Genomic DNA, 22,078 nt, shown 5'->3' with positions numbered 1-22,078 from the left:
CTCAAGAAAACAGGTTTAAGGATCTGTCATAACAGACGTTACAAAAGATGGATGAAGAGATACGTAAGATCCGATTGGGAGAGGCAGGAAAAAGCTTCATGCTTTTTCCACCCAGGATTCTCTATTGACCTGAGTCCTGAAGCTCCCAAACTCTGTTTTTCAGATTTTTATAGTGACTTTATTTTTGAATAGTTATAATGCAAGCATCAGTAACTATGCCAAAATGAGATTATACAAGATAGAAATGATCAAATGCCTATAAACAGGGAGGAGGAAAGTAGGCAAGGATTGTCGTTCTCCGAGGCCTCTTTGGGGAATCTTCTCCCAAATGTAATGCGGAACAGGACACTTCCAAAAAGGGGTTAGCCTTGTGTTCTCTAATTAGATAAAGGGAAATCAGAGAATATTACCAGTTCAAAAGCAAACCCCAGGGACAATTAGAAAGCCTATGACTTATAGCAGAAAGGAAGCTGTGAAGTGAAAGCTAACAATGAAAACCAAAATTTATGTCTTATAATGACATAGTTAGGTACACATCTGTATTGCGCTGAGGTATTTGTGTGTGCTGAGTAAAAGTACAAAATACATATTTATACTGTTGAATCAAACAAATCACTCGGATTACCAAAATTTTGGAAGCTGATACATTTAAATTTGAATCCTAAAACCTACTTACTTATTCAGTGACTAACCAAAAACAAGCCACTTGATCTTTTCAACAACCAAAAAAAAAAATCATTCAAAGAATTCTATGATGTAAATATCTGAACCACTGTACTAAACTAAACAAGCGTTTCTGATAGGACCACCGGACTTAGTCTCAGTGTTAACTTACCCAAACAACTAAACTTCAGTATTCTTTATGCTTACTTTCTTAACTTCAAAATACAGCAATAACTGGGCATCTGGGGTTAATAAGATGTTCAGTAGTTAAAAAGCATGTACCCTATAGCTCCAACTCCAAAAGATACAACACCCTTCTTCTAGCCTGCATAGGCACCCACACTCATGTTTATATAGAGACCAAAAAGACTTACATGAACATAATTTTAAAATAAAAATAAAATGTATAACAAAATAACAATTCATAGGTTTATTGTGTTAAAATAATGTACATAAAGCATTCAGCCTTCTACCTGTAAAAGGTTCAGAAAGCACTACCCTAAACCACAATGAACTAAAGATTATTGAGCAAAAGCATATGACAGAAAACTCTCTGGTATAACTCACGGCCAAATATCCATTATGTAGATGCTGAACTCCCTGTTCTAAGAACACATTTCATAACTGGACTAGGAATGACTGGTAAGTCAGTACCGAAAAACTTACTGCACAGTCCTCACTATCAACTGGTTTCTATACTGTAGTGAGCCGGACAGGATCGCCATTACAAGATGGCGCCGACATCCTGTCTTGTTGGTTATAAACAACTCCATATTTGGCTATGGCTTTGAGAGCTGCGCATCCCTGCTTCCCGCATGCGCGGTGGATGAGGATCCTTGAGCCTATCCCGATGCGGCCTGGTGTCAGCTGTTGGTGGCAGCCAATCACAGGGCGACCCGTGTGCCAATTCCCTATTTAAGCAGCTGCCTAAGTCCCCCCCCCTCCCTTCGCTTCCTGCTGCCTCTCCCCCTTTGCTTCCTGCTGCCTCTCCCCTTAGCTCCCTGCCCCTTCACTCCCTGTTCCTCGTTTTTCAGCCCTCTCGTTCCCTGCTCCCCATCAATCAAGGGCACTCCAGTAAAAGCGTGTTCTGAGTAGAATCCTGATGTGGTGGTCATTCTTCGTCACCGGTCGAGAGGTCCGCCACACTATACGTCTCCTGGTCATGTCCCCATGCTTTGCTTCCTCGAGAAGTTTCGCTGCTCTCATTTGCTTCCTCATAATTATTTTTCGCTTAGAAAACATACTATAATCTTGGTCATGGACATTTCTTTGGAACTTCATGAAGGTTCCCATGTACATGAAAAAAAACATTAAATAAAGGTTTTACTTTGCTCCTATTTACCTATATATCAGTTCACTTCATCATGATCCCCCGATACAGAACTTCAGACACAACATAAGGCTTGTTTATTTTGCTTTGGTTCGAGCAGAATGGGTTACCATCACTTGAGATACAAGGTTTACTCCACAGACAGCAGCTGACATTTTGGAGACACCAGAGTCAGCAAAAAAACAAGATACTTTTACTACATCTGCCTTCCAGAGCTCTATAGAGTATTGGCAATTAAAGCAAAGTTGTTACTGGAGCATGCACACTTGCTCAAGAGGAAATTAATCTATTTGTTCTATCCTACCTGCAACTGTAGAGTCTGCTAATCATATCTGGAAACCTGTGGGTTTTTAATCTCCTCTGATAGTCCAATCACAAATAAACATAAAATGTCTATGAATATTCAAATCATGTTGGGTTGAGGGATGAAAAGCAATTGATTCTGCCCTAGCATTCACATTCTGACCAAATTCTTTCAACATTCACTGCCACATAACTACATTTCTAGAGGTCACCACCGACCTAAGGGAATACCCCAAGTCTCACACTGCCCTGAAGACACTGCACTTGATTTTATAAACCCACCTTCTGCCCTTGGCAATTCCCACTCTTTGTTCACTGTCTGCATATTTGGTGGACAGACTAAATACATATTCAAATAAGCAGGCTGATGCTATGACAGTGAAAAGGTTTTAATAACTGTGATCATTCTTCACTTTCATATTCTTTATGGAGAGATTTTATCTAAAGGACTCATTTTCAACACGGGTAAACCATTTGTTCCAAAAGCACTGTAGCACTCTTGTTAATTTTATATCTTATAACAACGTGAGTAACCAGGACAAGTAGAACAGAAAATAGAAATTTTAGATATTAAAAAAAACAAGAAATTAGACTTAAAAACTTAAAGTATTACCTTAGCTCTTATAAAATTTTTGGCTTCAATTATGAGGCATAAACACTACTGTGGTAGCTTTTAACTATATTGACAGTATCTGCCATTCCTGATTAAAAGGAATTTGCAGGAAGTTGGGTAGATAATTTGATACTGTAACTTAAGAAGCTATTGTGCATGTGTGCGTACATGCATGCGTGTGTGAGTGTGTGTGTGTGTGTGTGTGTGACAGAGAGAGAGAGAGAGAGAGAGAGAGAGAGAGAGAGAGAGAGAGATAATAACTTCTTAGTAGTATAGTGGAAAATATAGACTTTGTTGAATGATCATTATTTTAATCACTTTCAACCAAAATAAACAAGTAAATATCAAAAAGTTTATAAAAAGAAATCATGCACTATTACCTTGCTGGAAAGAACCTTATAAAGACCTGCCCACCATCTGCATCTCCTACCTCACAAAGGAAACTCTTCTTCATTCATGTGAGCCATAGCTAACCTAAATCTACTCCAGCACTCCTAAAACAGGTAACGAGAAGACCATACCTACAAGTGACCTCATAGTTTAGATTTCACGGCAAATTCTAAGGTCCTAGAAGCAGATGATATCACAAAGCAGAGAGAAACTCCCAAGATACTTTATTTCCACCTCTTTCCCCCTACATTCAATTCTCCCATACTTATGGTAGAATTTTTTTAAATAAAAATTCTATATTTTTTCACATTTGCTGCAAACCTGACAGATAATTGCCCATTTGAATCTTCTCAGCTTTCCATGTATTCTTCCACTATGAGCTCTCTTTCAGACATGTGACTTTCCTATTAACTTTATTTTTTCCTAAGTCAAGCATGAAATTGATAAAATTGCATCAGTTTCCAAAACTCAAATCCTATTAATTTATCAACTTGATAGTAATTTTAACTACTATGGAAAAATGTGAACTAGTTTTTGGATCTTTGAAGGTGAACATATGGTAGATGTATCATAGAATACCAAAAATAATAAGAAAAACTAAATGGCATAGAACAACATCCCTCTAGATTTCTTTCTCGTGAGCTCTCTTCATGCCTTGGGAAAACTCTTTCAAAGTTCAAGGGCTATTCCTTGATCAGAGGCAATGGGAGCATATTTTTCTTTTGTTAAATATAAACATAATCATGATAGTATATTTTTAATTCAATGTTGCAAGAGATCATGCTAGCTTCTAGGCCTTGTAGCTCTAGAACCCTGCATCATGGCCGTATGTACTTTGTACAAGAGTCTCTCTGTGGTCACCCCTTGAGCTTTACTGTGCACCTGGAATTGGACTGACTCAACTGCTTGTTGCCTGGAAACCTTTTCCCAAATTACTGTGCTTTAAATGTGCTGACAACAAACTGCCCAGTAGTAGACTCCTCAGAGTATGATCCTGATTGATGAAGTCAATTTGTGCCCAGTTTTGATTCTCATCTCTTCTCGAGGCTTGCTTCCCTGCCTGATACCTGAAAGGACCCCCTCAAAAACTGTAAATTCTGATCTGAACCAATTATCTACATAAGAAATAATAAGACTTGCAAATCAATTAGGAGAAGGCCATGAAGGAGGAGGCATTCACGGATCCAAATCCAATCTTTTTTCAGCAAAAAGCCTGACATCAACACAGAGGGAGCAATTTCCTTGTAGCTTGAAAGTGAAAGCTTTTAAAGGAATTTATTTTGATAAAGTAGGAACCTTAAGTTCTTCATATACAAACTCCATTTCAAATCATAAGTTTGAGTTTTTATTTTCTTTTAATAGAAGTCCAGACTTTTTAGCAAAGTTTATTTGACTTTGGAAAAGACATTTGACCTCAAGCATTTCCATTTTTCTCCCCGACAATTATTCAAAGAGAAATAAACGTAAAAACAAGATGCAGTTTAAGTTGTTTTTCCAAAACCATGGCAGAAATCCAAAAATCTTGTAATGGTTTTGGTTAAGAATTATTTAAATGTACCTAAAAAGATAATTTTACATTGCCAGAAAAAAAGCCAGAGAAATATTTCATTATAGAATTCAAATACTGTATAAATAAGTGATATATATATATGTGTGCATATATATATGCAGCTTTTTCTGCATTTGCCTAATGTTGTTATATTTAAACCTTTAACAACCAGATGGAAGTACAAGTTGAAAATAGAGCATTGTGTGTAAGCACAAAACCCGGTGCTTGATTTTCACCATCAAACACACACACACACACACACACACACACACACACACACACACACAGAGAGAGAGAGAGAGAGAGAGAGAGAGAGAGTCTAAATAAACAGTATGTCAATAAAAACAGTGTTGTTTAAAACGGAAAATGACACTAAAGAGTAGCAATGCTGTTACTAAAAGAAGCTAATTAAATTATAGACTCAGAGAGATCCCTTACTCTTCATCTGAGGGAAATAAATTCTAGGAAGACTATAGTTCTAAACACGAGATGTAAAACAGCAAAGCTAATGAAGCTAACTAGATCACATGAGCAACTGGTACAAGCAAAGATTTTTAAGTAGGACAACACACACACACACACATTACAGAGGAAAAAAAGAAAACCTCATCAATCAAGCTATATTGAAATTATGGACTTCTGGGATAGGTATGTACTTACCTTATTATATATGAATTCCTTTGTTCAAGCACTAGAAGAACCAAAAAATAAAAAGGGAAGAATGGAGAAGTTAAGAGGGCATCTCATCTGTTCTTCACACATGCCAAGAGAAAAAAAAAAAAGCTTCCAGACTCAGGGAAAATTCTTGATGAATCTGGATTGGACCAGCACTGACAGCTACAGGTATTCTTCAACTGGTTCTACAAGTTCTAGATGAACTTGGAATTGCTTTTTATGTAAATCAACATACATATATTAAATATTACATAATTTTAAAATTAACAAGCTATTACCAAAACAATGTAAGTGAAATCTCACAAAAATTATGCTGAGAAGAGAAAGCAGGCCCCAAACAGTACACTATAATTTTATATAAACACATTTGCAGAGTAGTAAAACACATGTAGAAAGATAGAGTCAAATAATAACTACTTTGATGAGATCCTAGAGCTTCATCAAAACTCAGTGTGAAAATGCTTTGAACTGTAGATGTGTGACTGATACACTTTGTCAATGAGAAGGCTAGATATACATGATAGCAAAAATCATCATCACTGACTGTGATCCAACAGTGCTATATGGTGTGATGGTATAAATTAATCATTAAATTGCAGATGAATTATTTACCTAGCTAGCATAACTACAAACATTTTAGATTGCAGAGATAATTTGTTATTATGCATAGTAGTTATTTTCCTCATAACCATCAAAAAGCGCCTGACCAAATAATGAATGATTTACCGTGGCTTACAGTTACAGGGAAGTTTACTAGGATGGGAAAGGCATATGAGACAGCTGGATACCCTGCAACCATATCAGGAAGCAGAAACTAATGAATGCTGGTGGTCTGACATCTCCCCACCCCGTGTGTGTGTGTGTGTGTGTGTGTGTGTGTGTGTGTGTGGTGTGTGGTGTGTGTGGTGTGTGTGGTGTGAGATTGGGTTTTGTTGGCCTCAGCATTATTGGAATCTCCCTATTCTGGCCCCTGAGTGCTCACTTTACAGCACTTGCCCACCCCACTTTGCTGACCATCGTACATTTGATCATAACGATACCCATGTGCTCTGAGCCACCATTGCCCCAGCACATCTTGCAGGCAGGTCAGGTTGTCAGTCTGTGGCTGGGTTGGTGTCCTAGTCCTGCCGCTGGGAGCCTAGCCTGGTTTCAGAAGACTAGGCTCCATAGCCTCTATTACTAGGAATCCTCGCTAGGATCAACCTCACAGGTTGCAGAAAGCTTCCATTGCAAGAAGCTTCCATACAGTCCACTAAAGGCCCACCTATTCCAGTCATTTCTTCCAGTCCTTTCTTCCCACTCTGACCTGACCCCTCCTGTTCCCATGCCCAAAGGCCCCCAGCCTACTCCCAAATTTGCAGAAGCTTCTTAATCAGGAGTTTGTGATGATGCCAAAGGGACTGTGATCCCAGATCTCAACCTTGACGTCAACCAGGTCGTGTTCCTAAGCCAGTCAAAGTTGACTTGGTGGGACCCCAGCAGGTTGCCCAGGCAACTGAGTTGGGAAGCTGGCTCTGGCTTTGGTTGCTTCAATGCACTGAAGCTACTCCACTGTTGGGGTAGCTCCGGTCTGCACCTGCGCTTCCTTCCTTCTTCCTTTTCATTAAATTTGTTTTAGCAGAAACTAAACCTGAACAGTTGACTAAGGGGCAACTTTCAAGCTTGAGTGGGTTTGTCCTGGTTTTTTAAAACTTCCATGAGAAGTAATAGAACGTAGTTTGTTATAGTCATGAAAATGCTTCATAGCTCAGATATCTAATAGACTGGAACTTTTTAAAGTCTCATTTTCCCATGGAATATCTGAGTGCTTGTGTTTCCATGCAATTCCTATCTGTCATCGTAACCCTGAGGGAGGTGTCACCAAATCAGCCTTTTATGTCATTAGTTTATGAGGGCAGAATCTTCCTGACTGTCATTAGTAGTTTGATAAAGAAGGTCTTAGAGAATTGTCTGTTCTCCACGTGGGGACACAGGCAGATGTTTCCATGAGCAGAAATTGGACCCAGAGACTAAATCTACTGTTCCAGAAATATGGAAACTTCCTTTCTATTTAAATGGTACCCAGTGATAGGATTTTGCTATAGTACTTCAAAACAGACTACGAAAATGCAACATACTATTTGTCAGAAAGTTAAGAGGGAGAAGAAACATAAGAACTTAAACCATTAGTCAACAAACAATCCATTTTTTTGTGGAATGGATCCTTGAAGGCGTAAGTCATAAACAATGCCACACCAGTTTGGAATTATGATTAATAGGGTGGTATTTATTTAAAGGGGAAAAAACTTACAGATCACCATCAGCCCTCTGTGCAACCAGGAAGGGAGTCTAGTAGCCAGCGGAGCAGGAAGTAAAGAGAGAGAGGAGAGGAGAGGGAAGTGGCCACTTTTTTAAAGGGAGAGAGACCACGCCCCAATGGGCTGGTATCTCAGCGGCGATAGGCTGGAGGAGTGGGAGGACCTCCCGTAACAGATCCTCAGGATTTCAAATGTGGCATGGGTTCAGCATCCCAGATATCTGTTCTCTGATGTGCAGGGCATTAATTTTCATAATAGCCAATATGAAAAGGACTCCATGATGAGTGGTGAAAGGACAGATAAAATAGTAGAGAAATCTTGCCTTTTCTAGTGGCATGAGAGGCACCTGAAGGACAAGCTGCCATGTGCAATCAACCTGATACATAAATGTACATCGTTCATGATCTCCCTTATAAATGATATCTGAAATAAAGTCCATTGACACCAGGAGGGAAAAGATGGTTGCTGAGGGCTGAGGCTCAGTGGGTACAGGAAAAAAGAAAAGATATTGGCCAAAGGCACGAAGTTTCAGTCATGGAAAATGAATAAAAATTAGGAAATCTAATCATGACAGTATGAGTGTAACAAATTCTGTTTTACATCATATACTTGAAATTTATGAACAAGAAAGATATTAAGTGTTCTTACCACACACACACATACAAAGACACACACACACACATACACACCCATATACAAAGGCACACACACACACATACACACACATACACAAGCATGCACACACATACACACACTCACACAAACACACAAATACATACACACACACCACATGCCACATACACATGGTATCAATCAGTCCTGCCTGCAAAATGTGCTCGGACAATGGTGGCCCATAACTTTTGGAAGTGGACAGCCAATGTCTGACTTTACTTCTAGGCACACTCCACAAGAGGGAGCCCATTATTCCTCATTGTCCGCTATGTTCAGCTAGTCCGGATTTATGCCATGCTTTTTCAGACCTAGGCCAGCTGGCCTTGGTGAGTTCCCGATAGAACATCCCCATTGTCTCAGTGTGTGGGTGCACCCCTTGTGGTCCTGAGTTCCTTGCTTGTGCTCCGTCTCCTTCTGCTCCTGATTTGGACCTTGAGATTTCTGTCCGGTGCTCCCATGTCAAGAACAATCGCAGTGGGTTTTTGATCCTACTGCACGTACTGGCTTTGGGGGAGCCTAGGCAGTTTGGATGCTCACCTTACTAGACCTGGATAGAGGTGGGCGGTCCTTGGGCTTCCCACAGGTCAGGGAACCCTGATTGCTCTTCGAGCAGATGAGGGAGGGGGACTTGATCGGGGGAGGGGGAGGAAAATGGGAAGCGGTTGCGGGGAGGAGGCAGAAATCCTTAATAAATAAATAAATTTAAAAAAAAAAAAGAGGGAGCCCATGCCTGCTGGTGGCCAAGCCAATGGAGCAGCGTTAGTGGCAACTGAAGTTTGAGGTGTCAGCCCACCCAGAGAAAACTCTCTGATGGGTGGATCATGGATAGTCAAGGCCCCAAGACCACAGATTCCAGAATATCCTCTGTTTCTGGTGTGCCTTTGCATGCTTGCCACAGCATCTTTCTCTGGTGTCTGTCATGGTGTGAATGGGTGTGGGGAGATTCCCGCTGCCTGGAATGCAGTGTATTTAACTCATGAATACATTCTGATCTACTGGGAATTTTTGCCTATGGATTGTTATGACTATGATTTCTTCCTAAATTGTACTGTAGAATTGATAATAATGTCACTTTAAATGGAGTTTTGGAGACTAGAAGGATGAACAAGGAAATGTCACACAGCTAGAACACATGAGTTCTATTGAGAAGCCATATAGACTGTGGCTTAGGTTAGTGATTAAGAAAAACAACTGAGTCCCAGTAACCCAACTAGCTTAAATTCCTTTTTTTTAATTAATTTATTTATTTAAGGATTTCTGCCTCCTCCCCGCCACCGCCTCCCATTTCCCTCCCCCTCCCCCGATCAAGTCCCCCTCCCTCATCAGCTCGAAGAGCAATCAGGGTTCCCTGACCTGTGGGAAGCCCAAGGACCGCCCACCTCCATCCAGGTCTAGTAAGGTGAGCATCCAAACTGCCTAGGCTCCCCCAAAGCCAGTACGTGCAGTAGGATCAAAAACCCACTGCCATTGTTCTTGAGTTCTCAGTAGTCCTAATGTTGGGAGATGTGTTCACAGGTTTTGGAGTACAGCATAATGGAAACAAAGCTTTGAAAATAACAAGTAAAACTAAGATGTTTTTGTTATATAGCTTTGAGATGGAAAGACCCAAGAAGACAATGTAAAGATTTAGAAAGATATACAGTTGAGTGAGAAACTCTTTAAGGTGGAGACAAGAACAAAGAAATCTAATTACCATTAGCTAACATACCTTTCCTGCTAGATTTGATTGACGACCAAAAGAAATGATTAATTCCTTATTCCCATTTCTGCCCTCAATCTTCTGATATGAAAAAAAAAATGATGAATGAGTATGTACCCTAAATATTTAGGTAGAGTTGACTGATTCTTTTGATATATAAAAGTTTAGGTTTGTGATTCCTTTAAAATTCCTTATAAGAAGCCGGGCGGTGGTGGTGCACGCCTTTAATCCCAGCACTCGGGAGGCAGAGGCAGGCAGATCTCTGTGAGTTCGAGGCCAGCCTGGTCTACAAGAGCTAGTTTCAGGACAGGAACCAAAAGCTATGGAGAAACCATGTCTCGAAAATCCAAAAAAAAAAAAAAGATTCCTTATAAGATTACCTTTCAAGATAAGTATATAAAGTGATTGATTCTTTTTTTTGTAAGTGCAATATGCAGCCTGCCAACAAAAGAGCTGGCTGAGAAAAAAAATATTCTTGGCTTGCTCATATTCTGTTCATCTGTAACAAGTTGCTTAGATGTAAACGTATATTGGTTCGTGGGAGACTTTGTTTTAATCATGTAAGGGAGATGAAAAACATGTTTTTATCTGTATTCATTATAATATTCACTTGAAAAATAGAGTGTAACCACATTGCAATTCCAATATTGCTTGAAAAATTTGCTGGGGTATATAAGCTGTACAAAAAAAGTATACAACAGAAGAATAAAGAAGGAAACCATCAGCCAGGCGATGGTGGCGCACGCCTTTAATCCCAGCACTCGGGAGGCAGAGGTAGGCGGATCTCTGTGAGTTCAAGACCAGCCTGGTCTAGAGAGCTAGTTCCAGGACAGGCTCCAAAGCCACAGAGAAACCCTGTCTCGAAAAAACAAAAAAAAAAAAAAAAAAAAAGAAGGAAACCATCAAGAGAGTGAGTATCTTTTCCCTTAACCACCTTAATTAAATATGTATATATACATATATATGTATATATATATTTTTCCCTTAACCACCTTAGTTAAATATGTATATATACATATATATATATATATATATAGTGCAGAATCTATGGATCTATGGATTCCTTTGTGTCCTGCACTGCTGGAAGCAGACTCCCCAGGCAGTAGTACATGCTCTATGCTGCCAGGCTGACCAAAAGAAGAGGCTGGCTAGCCCAGAAACCCAAGGTAGAACCAAAAATGACTGATCTTTAAAAGAAAAAGAAAAGCAATAAAATTAATCCTAATGATATTCTGGTATATGATAGATGGGTGCCTTGCCCAATTACCATCAGAGAGGCTTCCCAGCAACAGATGGGAACAGATGCAAAGACCTACAGCCAGGCATTACTCAGAGAGAGTCACATTGGAGGCTTCCATCAGGCCCCTCCCCTCAGAGATAAGAGGAACTCCATGGAAGAGGGGGGAGGAGAGACTGTAGCAGTCAGAGGGCTTGGAGGACACGAGGAGAACATGGTCCATGAAATCACATGGGTTCACATAGACTAAAATGACAATTACAGGGCCTGCAAGGGTCCACACCAGGTTCTTTCTGTCTTTGTTAGGGCTCTTGGCTTGGGATACCTAGTAGCAGGAGCAGGTGTATCTCTGACTTTTTTGCCTACTCTTGCAACTATTTTCTTCCTATTGGGTTGCCTTGTCCAGCCTCCATATGAGGGCTTTTGCCTTGTGTTATGTAACTTGTTTTGCTCTGTTTGGCTGCTGTCTCTTGGAAGGCCATCTCTTTTCTGGAAAATAACCAGAAGGCGTGTGGACATGAGAGAAATGGGAGGTAAGAGGGAGCTGGGAGTAGTGGAGGGAAGAGGAACTGTGGATGCGATGCATTTTAGGAGAGAATCTATTTTCAATTTTGTAAAAAAGATCATGAATGTAAGCTGGATCATTTCTATTGCTTCTGCAACTCCATCCTACTTCACATTCTGAGAAATCAGTTCATATATCCTGTCCACTCTCAGTCTTTATCAAATCCTTTCATTTCAATATCTATTTGATAAAGACAGAGTTTGAAAACAGAATCACAACAGCAGCAGAAGCTACAACTTCAAGTCATGCAAACTGACCATGACTAATCCCAAATACAAAATCTTGGGCTAAGTCCCCATTGTTAGCATTTATTCACTCAATATTTAGTGGGCTATTCTGAAGTCCCAGGTGCTGTCTGTCACAATAGAGATACAACTGCAGCAGCTTATATTATACGACAGTGCTGCCAGTAAAAGTACTATGTCATGGATGATGTGCGTGAATCAGGGGAATGGGACACACCTAAACAGTATGTCCTGGATGCTGTGTGTGAGTCAGGGGGAATGGAACACACCTAAAAAACTGGCAGTACCTTCCTTTTAAAGTCCCAAATTCTCAGTGTGAGTCACGAAAGTTACATTATTATTTAGTCATTTGCTTCTCACCACACTTAACAATACATCCCATGCCTCCTCTTTCTGGAGCTGTTTCTCTCTGATCCAGTAACTATTCGCCTTCTAACATACTTTGACATCATCTCTGTCAGGGACCTCAGACCCTGTTTGGTTCTACCCTGGATTTCTGAGCTAGCCAACCTCTTCTGTTGGTCATCCAGGCAGCGTAGGTCTGATGAGTCTGCCTCCAGGAGCGCAGAACTCAAAGGGTTATTATTGCAGTCATTAACTGGAATGCAATGCTTGGAAGGTAATTCACTATTATCATTCCAGAAGTTCTGAGTGATGACGCTCTCTAAATACCTCAGAGAGCAGGTGAATGATTGATGAGATAAGTTATTCGGGTTTGCAAATTAAGCTTGACAATCAGGAATGAGAAGAAAATTAGAGTACTTTAGAAAAGCAAATTCTGAAAATACGCTAAACTATATACAAAGGCAGAATTGTCATTTTAAAGTTGAGCTTTCTGCAAAACAGTTATAAAATTTTTTCAACATGAAGGGCCTAAAAAAATCATAGTTCTACAAATGAACTGACTAGTGCACGAGGCATTCCATCTTAAACAGCAGTTTTCATCTTAATATTTTCTTGATCATTTTTAAACAATGACAGACTACTAAAAAGACATTGCTTTATAGTAATTTTATTTGATTCAGTCTTCATTCTCTTTAAACCAAATCTAGTCTCCAAATGAAACAGCCTTGCTTGCAATTAGAGTCTTTGGTAGAAAAACAGACGCTTTTTCTGAAAGTCAAAAATAAAATCTTGATTATTAAAATAGAATTATTTTTGCAAACTGGAATCCCATTTCACATTTTCAAATTCCTGAAGACTGTTTTTTTAAAAAAAAATATGACAAATGTTATGGGTAGAGAGAATTAAGGAGCACCCACTAGCATCTTACCCTGGAAAGCAAGACTCTCTTCTAGCAGATGGTGCAGTACATGCGTGAGTACTGTCAGCAGGAGAATGCCTTTGCCAGGTAGAAGGCAGGATGATAGGTTGGGCTCTACAGGAGCCTTTATACAAACGTTGTCACCTGTGCACACACTAACGCTTTCTACGGATTCTATATCAGATCTCTCCATACAGTTCGTGTTGGTAAAACAGCTGCATTTAAAATGTTCATGAAAGTACTTCAGGTCTCCAACTCTGGGGCTGCCATGGATTAAATGCTTTCCACTTCTCGTTAATTCAATATTAAAATGACTTGGGTTCAAGTGAAGATAGACATCTGAACTTTCATTTTTCTTTGTGCACACGCCTTTTTCCTTACACAGTGCTTGGCTGCACATTTTGGCAGCTAGGGTGGTGTTGATTATGTACGGGTTCAGGGTACTCTTCATGTATTTATGAAGGATCGGGCAGCCTGGCTGTGAAAATAATAAGGCAGTCAGCATAACAAGGCACAAGTTCCTTTGTGAACAGGTAGACTATAGTAAGTAACTCTTAAAGAAGAAAGAAACATCAGACTGAACAAGCAATAGGAAATACTCTTTTTCATTTAACAAGCAAGGTTATTCTAGTTTTGTCATCTGTAGGTTTATCAGGTCACTGAAGAATTGTTTAGTTGAGCCTTAACTTATCCTTCATCTTCATTCATGAGGATAACTAGTTATCTTCATTAATTCATAAATTAATCAAGAGAATGGAATGTTATAGTTGCTAGACAATGGGCTTTAAGGCTAACTTGCGTGATAGGAGTACCACTTTCATTAATGATCATATCTGTCAACCTAAGATATCCAGGTTTCTAAATCTTAGTTTAATATGTGGCCCACCTCATGAAAATTAGTTATCTTGGTTGTGCTTCTGCTTCATTAATTTTAAATTTGGAATTATTATTTTTATCCTTGCCTCATAAGCTTATTGTGAAAACAAATGATAAGCTATATATGGGACCTACCATTTCCTCAATTAATGCTCAAAAAAATCACAAAAAAAGCTGGGCGGTGGTGGCGCACGCCTTTAATCCCAGCACTCAGGAGGCAGAGGGAGGCAGATCTCTGAGAGTTCAAGGCCGGCCTGGTCTACAAGAGCCAGTTCCGGGACAGGCACCAAAGCTACAGAGAAACCCTGTCTCTAAAAAACCAAAAAAAAAAAAAAAAAATCACAAAAAAATGTAACAAGAATTCCATTTGTCAGATAAGTTTAAACATTAAATATGGTTCCAAACCTGATGGCTCAAATGATACATATTCAACCATATATAATGACAGTCCTTAGACAAACAGTAGACTAGAGTGATAAGGAGCATAAGTGATCCATCTTAACAGTACTAAAATGAAAACAGTGTTCTAAACCTTCGACAGTGACCCTTAAAACACATTGAAGGCAGTCCTGGTCTCTCATGATTAACGGTTCTACTGAATGATTGGACTGTGGAAGCACACTGGCAAAAATGGCAGGGAATCTGCGCAGCTCTGACTTGAATCTACACTTAATATTTTCCTTGTGTTGAAATTCTTCATTGTTGAGTCAGTAATTGCCTGGCAAAAATATCTGCCCTATAGTCCCTAGAGACTGTGTGAGTTTACAGTAAAGAGAATAGATGTGATTGGAAAATGTTGGTTTACAAGGGAAGATTTTTTTTGAGTTGTCTAAGAGGGTTCCCTATAATGAAACAAGATCTTGTAAGTATATTAACTTTTCCAACTTTGTTCATAGATAACATGAGGCTTTGAGATAGAAGTATAAAAACATGTATCTTTGCAGTAGAGTATGGTGACACACCCCAAGAGAATCCAAAGGATCAGGAGTTCAAGGTTATATTCAGCTACATAGCAAATGAGTAGTCAACCAGTATATCATACATGGAACTCTGAAAACATACATACAAGTAACATAATATCGACTGAGTAGGTTATATATAGAAGGAGATATGTATATACACATAAATATGTAATAAAAAATGGAAAGAGCTCATCAATTTGAAGAAGAGTAAGGAGGTATATTTTGGAGGATTTGGAGGGAGGACAGGGAATTCTATAATTATAATATAAATAAATAATAAAAATAAAACAAATCACTACCACTAACTCTATAACAGAAGAAAAGATATAGGACCTTTAAAAGCACAAAACTTCTAGAAGATAGAAATGATCCTCAATCAATAAGACAGATGAAGATAAAAATGATAAAAATGAGGTAGGCAAAAATTAAGACTAGAGATTGAAGGATAATTTGGTAAATATTTTATTTGCTTTTTAGGAAAAGATTTAAACTGGTACTCTAAGAGATACTGTATAATAATTACACCTACAATGGCCAACTTCATATTATCAATCAATAAAACTAAATGCAGATTTGGGAACAGAGCGCACAATCATATAGCATGAGCATGTGAAGGGTTTCATCCATGCAGATACAACAGATGATACACAACCTGGGGCGTGCAGGTGCACATGAAGTGAAACAGCTGGCATATTTTTGAGCTTCAGTTATTTGGGGGTTTTAACACAATTTATCTTATTGTGTCTTTCTATCCTTTAATTTTAATAATGACTGATTTACAACTGGCTCGCAAATTTCCTGAATATTAAAGAGTCAAGTTTCATAATGTAGGACTGGTAGAGCTGGCTTCTTCACACAACTAGATGGATAAGGTGGAATGATAGGAAACGGCTTCCTTGACACTTTTTTGAGGAAAGCTGTAGCAACTAAAAAAGAAAATAACTGATTATCGAGACAATGGAATAGGAACTGGCGAGGGAAATGACTTCGTTTGTAAAATGCTTTCTGTGTAAATCTAATTATCTGAATTTCATCTTTAAATCTACTTCAAAAAGTCAGACACAGTGTTATTTGTGTTTAGGCCCCTCACTGGTGGGGTAGAAAAAAGAGAATCCTCAAGGTTTGCTGGCCGGACAGTCTAGATCAACTGTTGAATTCCAGGTTCTGTGTAACTCTCTGTCTCTAAAGATAAAGTTAGAGAACAATTATGGAAGATGAGCTCCTGCCTCTGTTTCTACACACCCACACCCACACACATACACACACCACTATCCTTGCATTTATCATTTTCTCAGTGAACCTGAGGAATTAGAACAAAGGATCCAAATCAACACTGATCACAAATGACAGCAAATGAAAGAGGGGCGGGCGATGATAACAGTCAAATGTTCATGAGTTGGGGGAAGAAGCAGAAATACATAGGAAAAGTGAACAATGTCAAGACAGTACGTAAAATGGAAAGGTGATACTGAAATCTATCCCCGAATGAATTATACTGCAGATCTTTGGGAGGAATGGTAAAGCATGGACAGCTAAGATTAAAGTGGCATTAAAAACAAATGTGACAGCTAAAAAGTGCCCCCCATCCTACTCATTGTTGATGCCTAATTGATTCCTCCTTTGAAGAAGGGTGAAGTTCTCAATTCTTTTATGTTTTTAAGGAGATAGTATACATAAGTTATAAATGGGCCCATCACTGAATTAATGCTCTTGAGAAATGTACTTATAATTCTGGAAGAGCAACAGCAAGAATTTGAAATATAACCTTGGAAGATTATAATTTTAAGAGAATTTTCTGAGACTCAAAGTTTTATCAAGAGATACACACTCGTTCTTAACTTGCATTTTCTGTTAGTTACTTTCTATTGATCAAACTAAAAATAATAAAGTCACACAAGATAGACAGGGAGGGTCAGAGAACCTTGAAATGCATCTGTTTTAAATGAAGTGTTTTGCTGTTCTGTTTAAATGCAAATATTCATGGCATATGCAGCTACATGTTAACGATGTTTATATTCATACACACACACACCAACTCTTTTATTCAGTAGTATTGTGGAAATAGGAACAAATATTTGATATGGGGAAATAAATAAATCATATATGCCTGTTGTCTGACACTAACCATCATATCAGAAAACTGAAATGGTAGTCCTAGCTCTGCTTACAAGCCATGGAGCCAGAGAAATTGAGTTAATTCACTAAATATCTGACTCCTCGCTGGAAGAGAGATACGACATTTTCTACTTCATTATGAAAGATGCAACACAATTTGATGCAGCAAACATTGAACAACTGCTACTTGCCCAGCGTAGTACTAATTTCTGTAACACCAAGTCTTCAAAAACATTAAGGATAGAATTATTTTCTATTTCGTACCAATTCAACTTACCGCACGTTGTGCTAAAGTCATAGCGTCCCAAATTATAATCCCAGCAGGACCCAAAGCAACAATTTCACCTATTGTATTCACAAGGTCAGCCTGACAAAGGTGATACAAAAAGTTAGCAGGGAGGGATAAATGGAAGCATACAAAGGGCAACATCAACAAGCTAAGCATGCTGACTTAACGATAACAATTTATTTCTACACTATTTAAATAATTTACTATGGCACTTCTTTAGTATTTAAAAAAAAGGCTATTGTTGCAATTACTTCCCCTGGAAGTATCCATAAAATAAATATAAAACGGTTAAAAATTTGTCATATTTTATGATTTGCCATGGTTGCTAGCAGGTAATATGACTACAATAAGCACTAAAATTGCAGTAATTTTATCTCTTTTGGGGAACATATAACTAGCCCTGTGTCTATTCTTAAGTGATATATAAAGCTGAATTACATGTCCTTTAAAAATGACATTGCTTTCCAGCTAAAACTATTTGGGAACACTAGGTCAAAGATGTTGTGCACCATTTATTTACCTCCTCAAGGTACTCAGAAACGTTATCAGTAAAAACAAGACGTATGTAGACAAAAATCGGGACAGGATTTTTTTCATTCCGAACTTTGGACACTCGGATAGATTCCACTACTCGGTAGCGGACATAGAGTGCAGCTTGCCGATTAGATTTCAAGTCTCTCTTCAAATAAACAGATGGGTAAAGGCCGGTGCTTTCTTGCCACATCCAGTTGAGATCATCATTTCTTTGCTTTTCCACGGGAGGGCACATCCCATTATATTTTGGGTCTTGAAATTTATTGTTATAGCAATCAGGAAAGAGATAATAACCCCATAAGTGTTTTGGTCGAATTGATTTTCCTAGTCTTAAAGTCCCTTCCATGAACTTCCTTCCTGCGGCTTCAAATTCATCTTTGGCTTTTTTGGTGGCATCAGCGATACTAATTCCTGGATTATTTCTCTGGACCAAGGCAATAGACTTATTCCTGTAGATATCCTTGGGTCTCCAGTTTCTCAGCCAGGTGGGCCTCCATTCTTCCCAGTCAATGACAGCTAAGCCTAATTGGTCTTTTGGGATGTAATGCTCTATGTCAGTCTTTGCTTTGGCCAGATGATCTTGCAAGTTCCCTAATTGAGGTATTCCTCCATGATGTTCGGCTAGCACTGAATCTATGTGAGGATAGAAGCCAAGTCGATCAACATAAAATAGTGTAACAGGCTGCCCTGTGGCCGTTTTCCGGGGACTTCCGATTAAAGGGAAGAGGCTCAGATCTAGTGAGTGATTAAATTTTCCAATACAAGCTTCAGTTGGGACGTTCCAGACCCAGATTAAAGTCTCATTTGGAATAATTGGCCCTGCCCTATAATCCATACTCAAGGAACATGGAATCAAAAGGGAGACTATTAGCGCTGCCTGGAATGTTCCCCCAGACTCAGCAAAGCACCCCCAAAAAAGGTATTTAAATTGTAATCCTCCCATTGCAGAGAGTAATTACTACGTAGACACTTATTTCTTCTTACACAGTTAGGTCTGTCCAGTATTTGATATAAAAGGTGAGAAAGATAATGAAAGGAAATGAGGTCACCCTGAGGGATGACACCCTGATTATGATGACCGCTTTACGTTGAAGTTTATTCTTCTTGTATCACACTTCAGAAATATTTTGCAAATCATCCAGAACTGAAAAAAGACAAATACGGAATTCACTGTAGCCAAAATAAGAGCTTTAGACACTTCCTGGCCATCCTACAGGGGCTATACTGCCCAAACCCCCTCTCTCTTCCTATCCCACTCAGCTTACATCCAGATCCCCACACCCCCTGTCTCCCTCCCTCCTTTGGGGCATAGCGCCTCCCTGCCCAGCCTGCTAGGGCGCTGGGACCTAATCTGATCCGGGAGGACATAGGGGTGGCCGGTAGCTCCTTTGTTCCCATAGCATGCCTGCAACAAGCGGGGTGGGCCCTTTGTTCGCGAGCTAACCAAGCAGCGCAGAGTTTCGATCTGGGCACCAAGTGAAACATCATTGTGGTGAGTGAGTGCTGCGGCAGCTGGGATCATACCTCAGCCCGCCCACACTTCCTGGCCATCCTACAGGGGCTATACTGCCCAAACCCCCTCTCTCTTCCTATCCCACTCAGCTTACATCCAGATCCCCACACCCCCTGTCTCCCTCCCTCCTTTGGGGCATAGCGCCACCCTGCCCAGCCTGCTAGGGCACTGGGACCGAATCTGAACCGGGAGGACATAGGGGTGGCCGGTAGCTCCTTTGTTCCCATAGCCTGCCTGCAGCAAGCGGGGTGGGCCCGTTGTTCGCGAGCTAACCAAGCAGCGCTAAGTTTCGATCTGGGCACCGAGTGAAACATCATTGTGGAGAAACATCTCTGGGGAGTGACATCACTGGGAAGGTACATCAGTGGGCAAGAAGACCTGATCCTATAAAAGAAGATCCAAAGGGGAGTATTGGGAGGAAGAGATGGGCAGACGCCAATGCAGGAATTCTCCCAACAATCTGAAAAACAACACGAAACCACCAGAAGCCAGTGACCCCCACAACAGGAGGACATGAACACCTTAATCAAGAAGAAGTAGAAAAAACTGACTTCATGAAAGTGATTGACACCCTTAAACAGCATATAAAAAACGCCCTTATAGAAATGGATGAGAAGTATAATAGAAAGTTCGAGGAATTGAGTAAATCAGTGAATGATACCCTAGGAAACCAAGGAAAAACAATCAAGCAGATAAAGGAAACAGTTCATGACTTGAAAACTGAAATGGAGGCAAAGAAGAAAACACAAACAGAGGGCCGACTGTACATGGAAAATCTAGGTAAACGAATAGAGACTACAGAATCAAGTATAACCAGCAGAATACAAGAGATAGAAGAAAGAATCTCAGATTCTGAGGATAACATAGAGAAAATAAACACTCTGATCAAAGAAAACAGCAAGTCCAACAAACTCTCATCACAAAACATTCAGGAAATATGGGACACAATAAAAAGACCAAACCTAAGAATAATAGGAGTAGAAGAAGGAGAAGAAGTGCAGCTCAACGGTACAGAAAATATACTTAATAAAATTATAGAAGAAAACTTTCCCAACCTGAAGACAGATGTACCTATGAAGGTTCAAGAAGCATACAGAACACCAAATAGGCTGGATCAAAAGAAAACATCCCCTCGCCATATAATAATCAAAACACAAAATATACAGAATAAAGAAAGAATATTAAGAGCCGCAAAGGAAAAAGGCCAAGTTACTTATAAAGGTAAACCTATCAGACTTACACCTGACTTCTCTATGGAAACCATGAAAGCCAGAAGGTCCTGGATAGATGTTCTCCAAAAACTAAGAGACCACGGATGCAAGCCCAGACTACTATATCCAGCCAAACTTTCATTCACTATAAATGGAGAAAACAAAATTTTCCAGGATAAAAACAAATTTAAACAATACGTAGCCACAAATCCAGCCTTACAGAAAATAATAGAAGGAAAATCACTAACCAAGGAGTCCAACAATGACCACAATAACTCAGACATCTAGTGACTCTTCACCAGCGCAAATCAAAGAAGGAAAACACACAAACCCTACTACTTAAAAAGTGACCGGAGTTAACAACCACTGGTCATTAATATCACTTAATATCAATGGGCTCAACTCACCTATAAAAAGGCACAGGCTAAGAGATTGGATAAGAAAACAGGATCCAACATTCTGCTGTCTACAAGAAACACACCTCAACCACAAAGACAGGCACCTACTCAGAGTAAAGGGCTGGGAAAAGGCTTATCAAGCAAATGGACCTAAGAAACAAGCAGGTGTGGCCATACTAATTTCTAACAAAGTTGACTTCAAACTTAAATCAATCAGAAGAGATGGAGAGGGACATTTTATACTCATAACAGGAACAATTCATCAGGAAGAAGTCTCAATCCTGAATATCTATGCCCCTAATATAAAAGCACCCACGTACGTAAAAGAAACATTACTAAAACTCAAGGCAGCCATCAAACCGCACACACTAATAGTAGGAGACTTCAACACTCCTCTCTCACCAATGGACAGGTCAATCAGACAGAAACCTAACAGAGAAATTAGAGAATTAATGGAGGTAATGAAGCAAATGGACTTAACAGACATCTATAGATTATTCCACCCAAAGAGGAAAGAATATACCTTCTTCTCTGCAGCTCATGGAACCTTCTCGAAAATTGACCACATACTCGGTAACAAAGCGAACTTACACAGTTACAAAAAAATATTAGTAACCACCTGTGTCTTATCAGATCACCATGGATTAAAGTTAGAATTCAACAACAATGCTACCCCCA

At 39.5% G+C, this 22,078-nt stretch overlaps 1 protein-coding gene across 1 annotated transcript; it reads right to left on the bottom strand.

Annotated features, from left to right (window-relative positions):
• Positions 1–13,485: 13,485 nt before the first annotated feature.
• Positions 13,486–19,221, bottom strand: LOC121463272 (hyaluronidase PH-20-like). Its single transcript, XM_041675380.1, has 3 exons — positions 18,265–19,221; positions 17,733–17,822; positions 13,486–13,980 (listed from the first exon to the last, which is right to left on the bottom strand). Exons 1-3 carry the CDS (start codon positions 19,219–19,221, stop codon positions 13,486–13,488), a joined length of 1,542 nt encoding a protein of 513 aa, XP_041531314.1.
• Between the last annotated feature and the right edge of the window lie 2,857 nt (positions 19,222–22,078).

The sequence above is a fragment of the Microtus oregoni genome, unplaced genomic scaffold, assembly GCF_018167655.1.
Source record: "Microtus oregoni isolate MIOR12 unplaced genomic scaffold, Mior012 000026F_ref0000081, whole genome shotgun sequence".
In the NCBI taxonomy this organism is placed as follows: domain Eukaryota; kingdom Metazoa; phylum Chordata; class Mammalia; order Rodentia; family Cricetidae; genus Microtus; species Microtus oregoni.
Note: the sequence above shows the minus strand (reverse complement) of the source record. Positions and strands in the feature narration are given on the sequence as shown.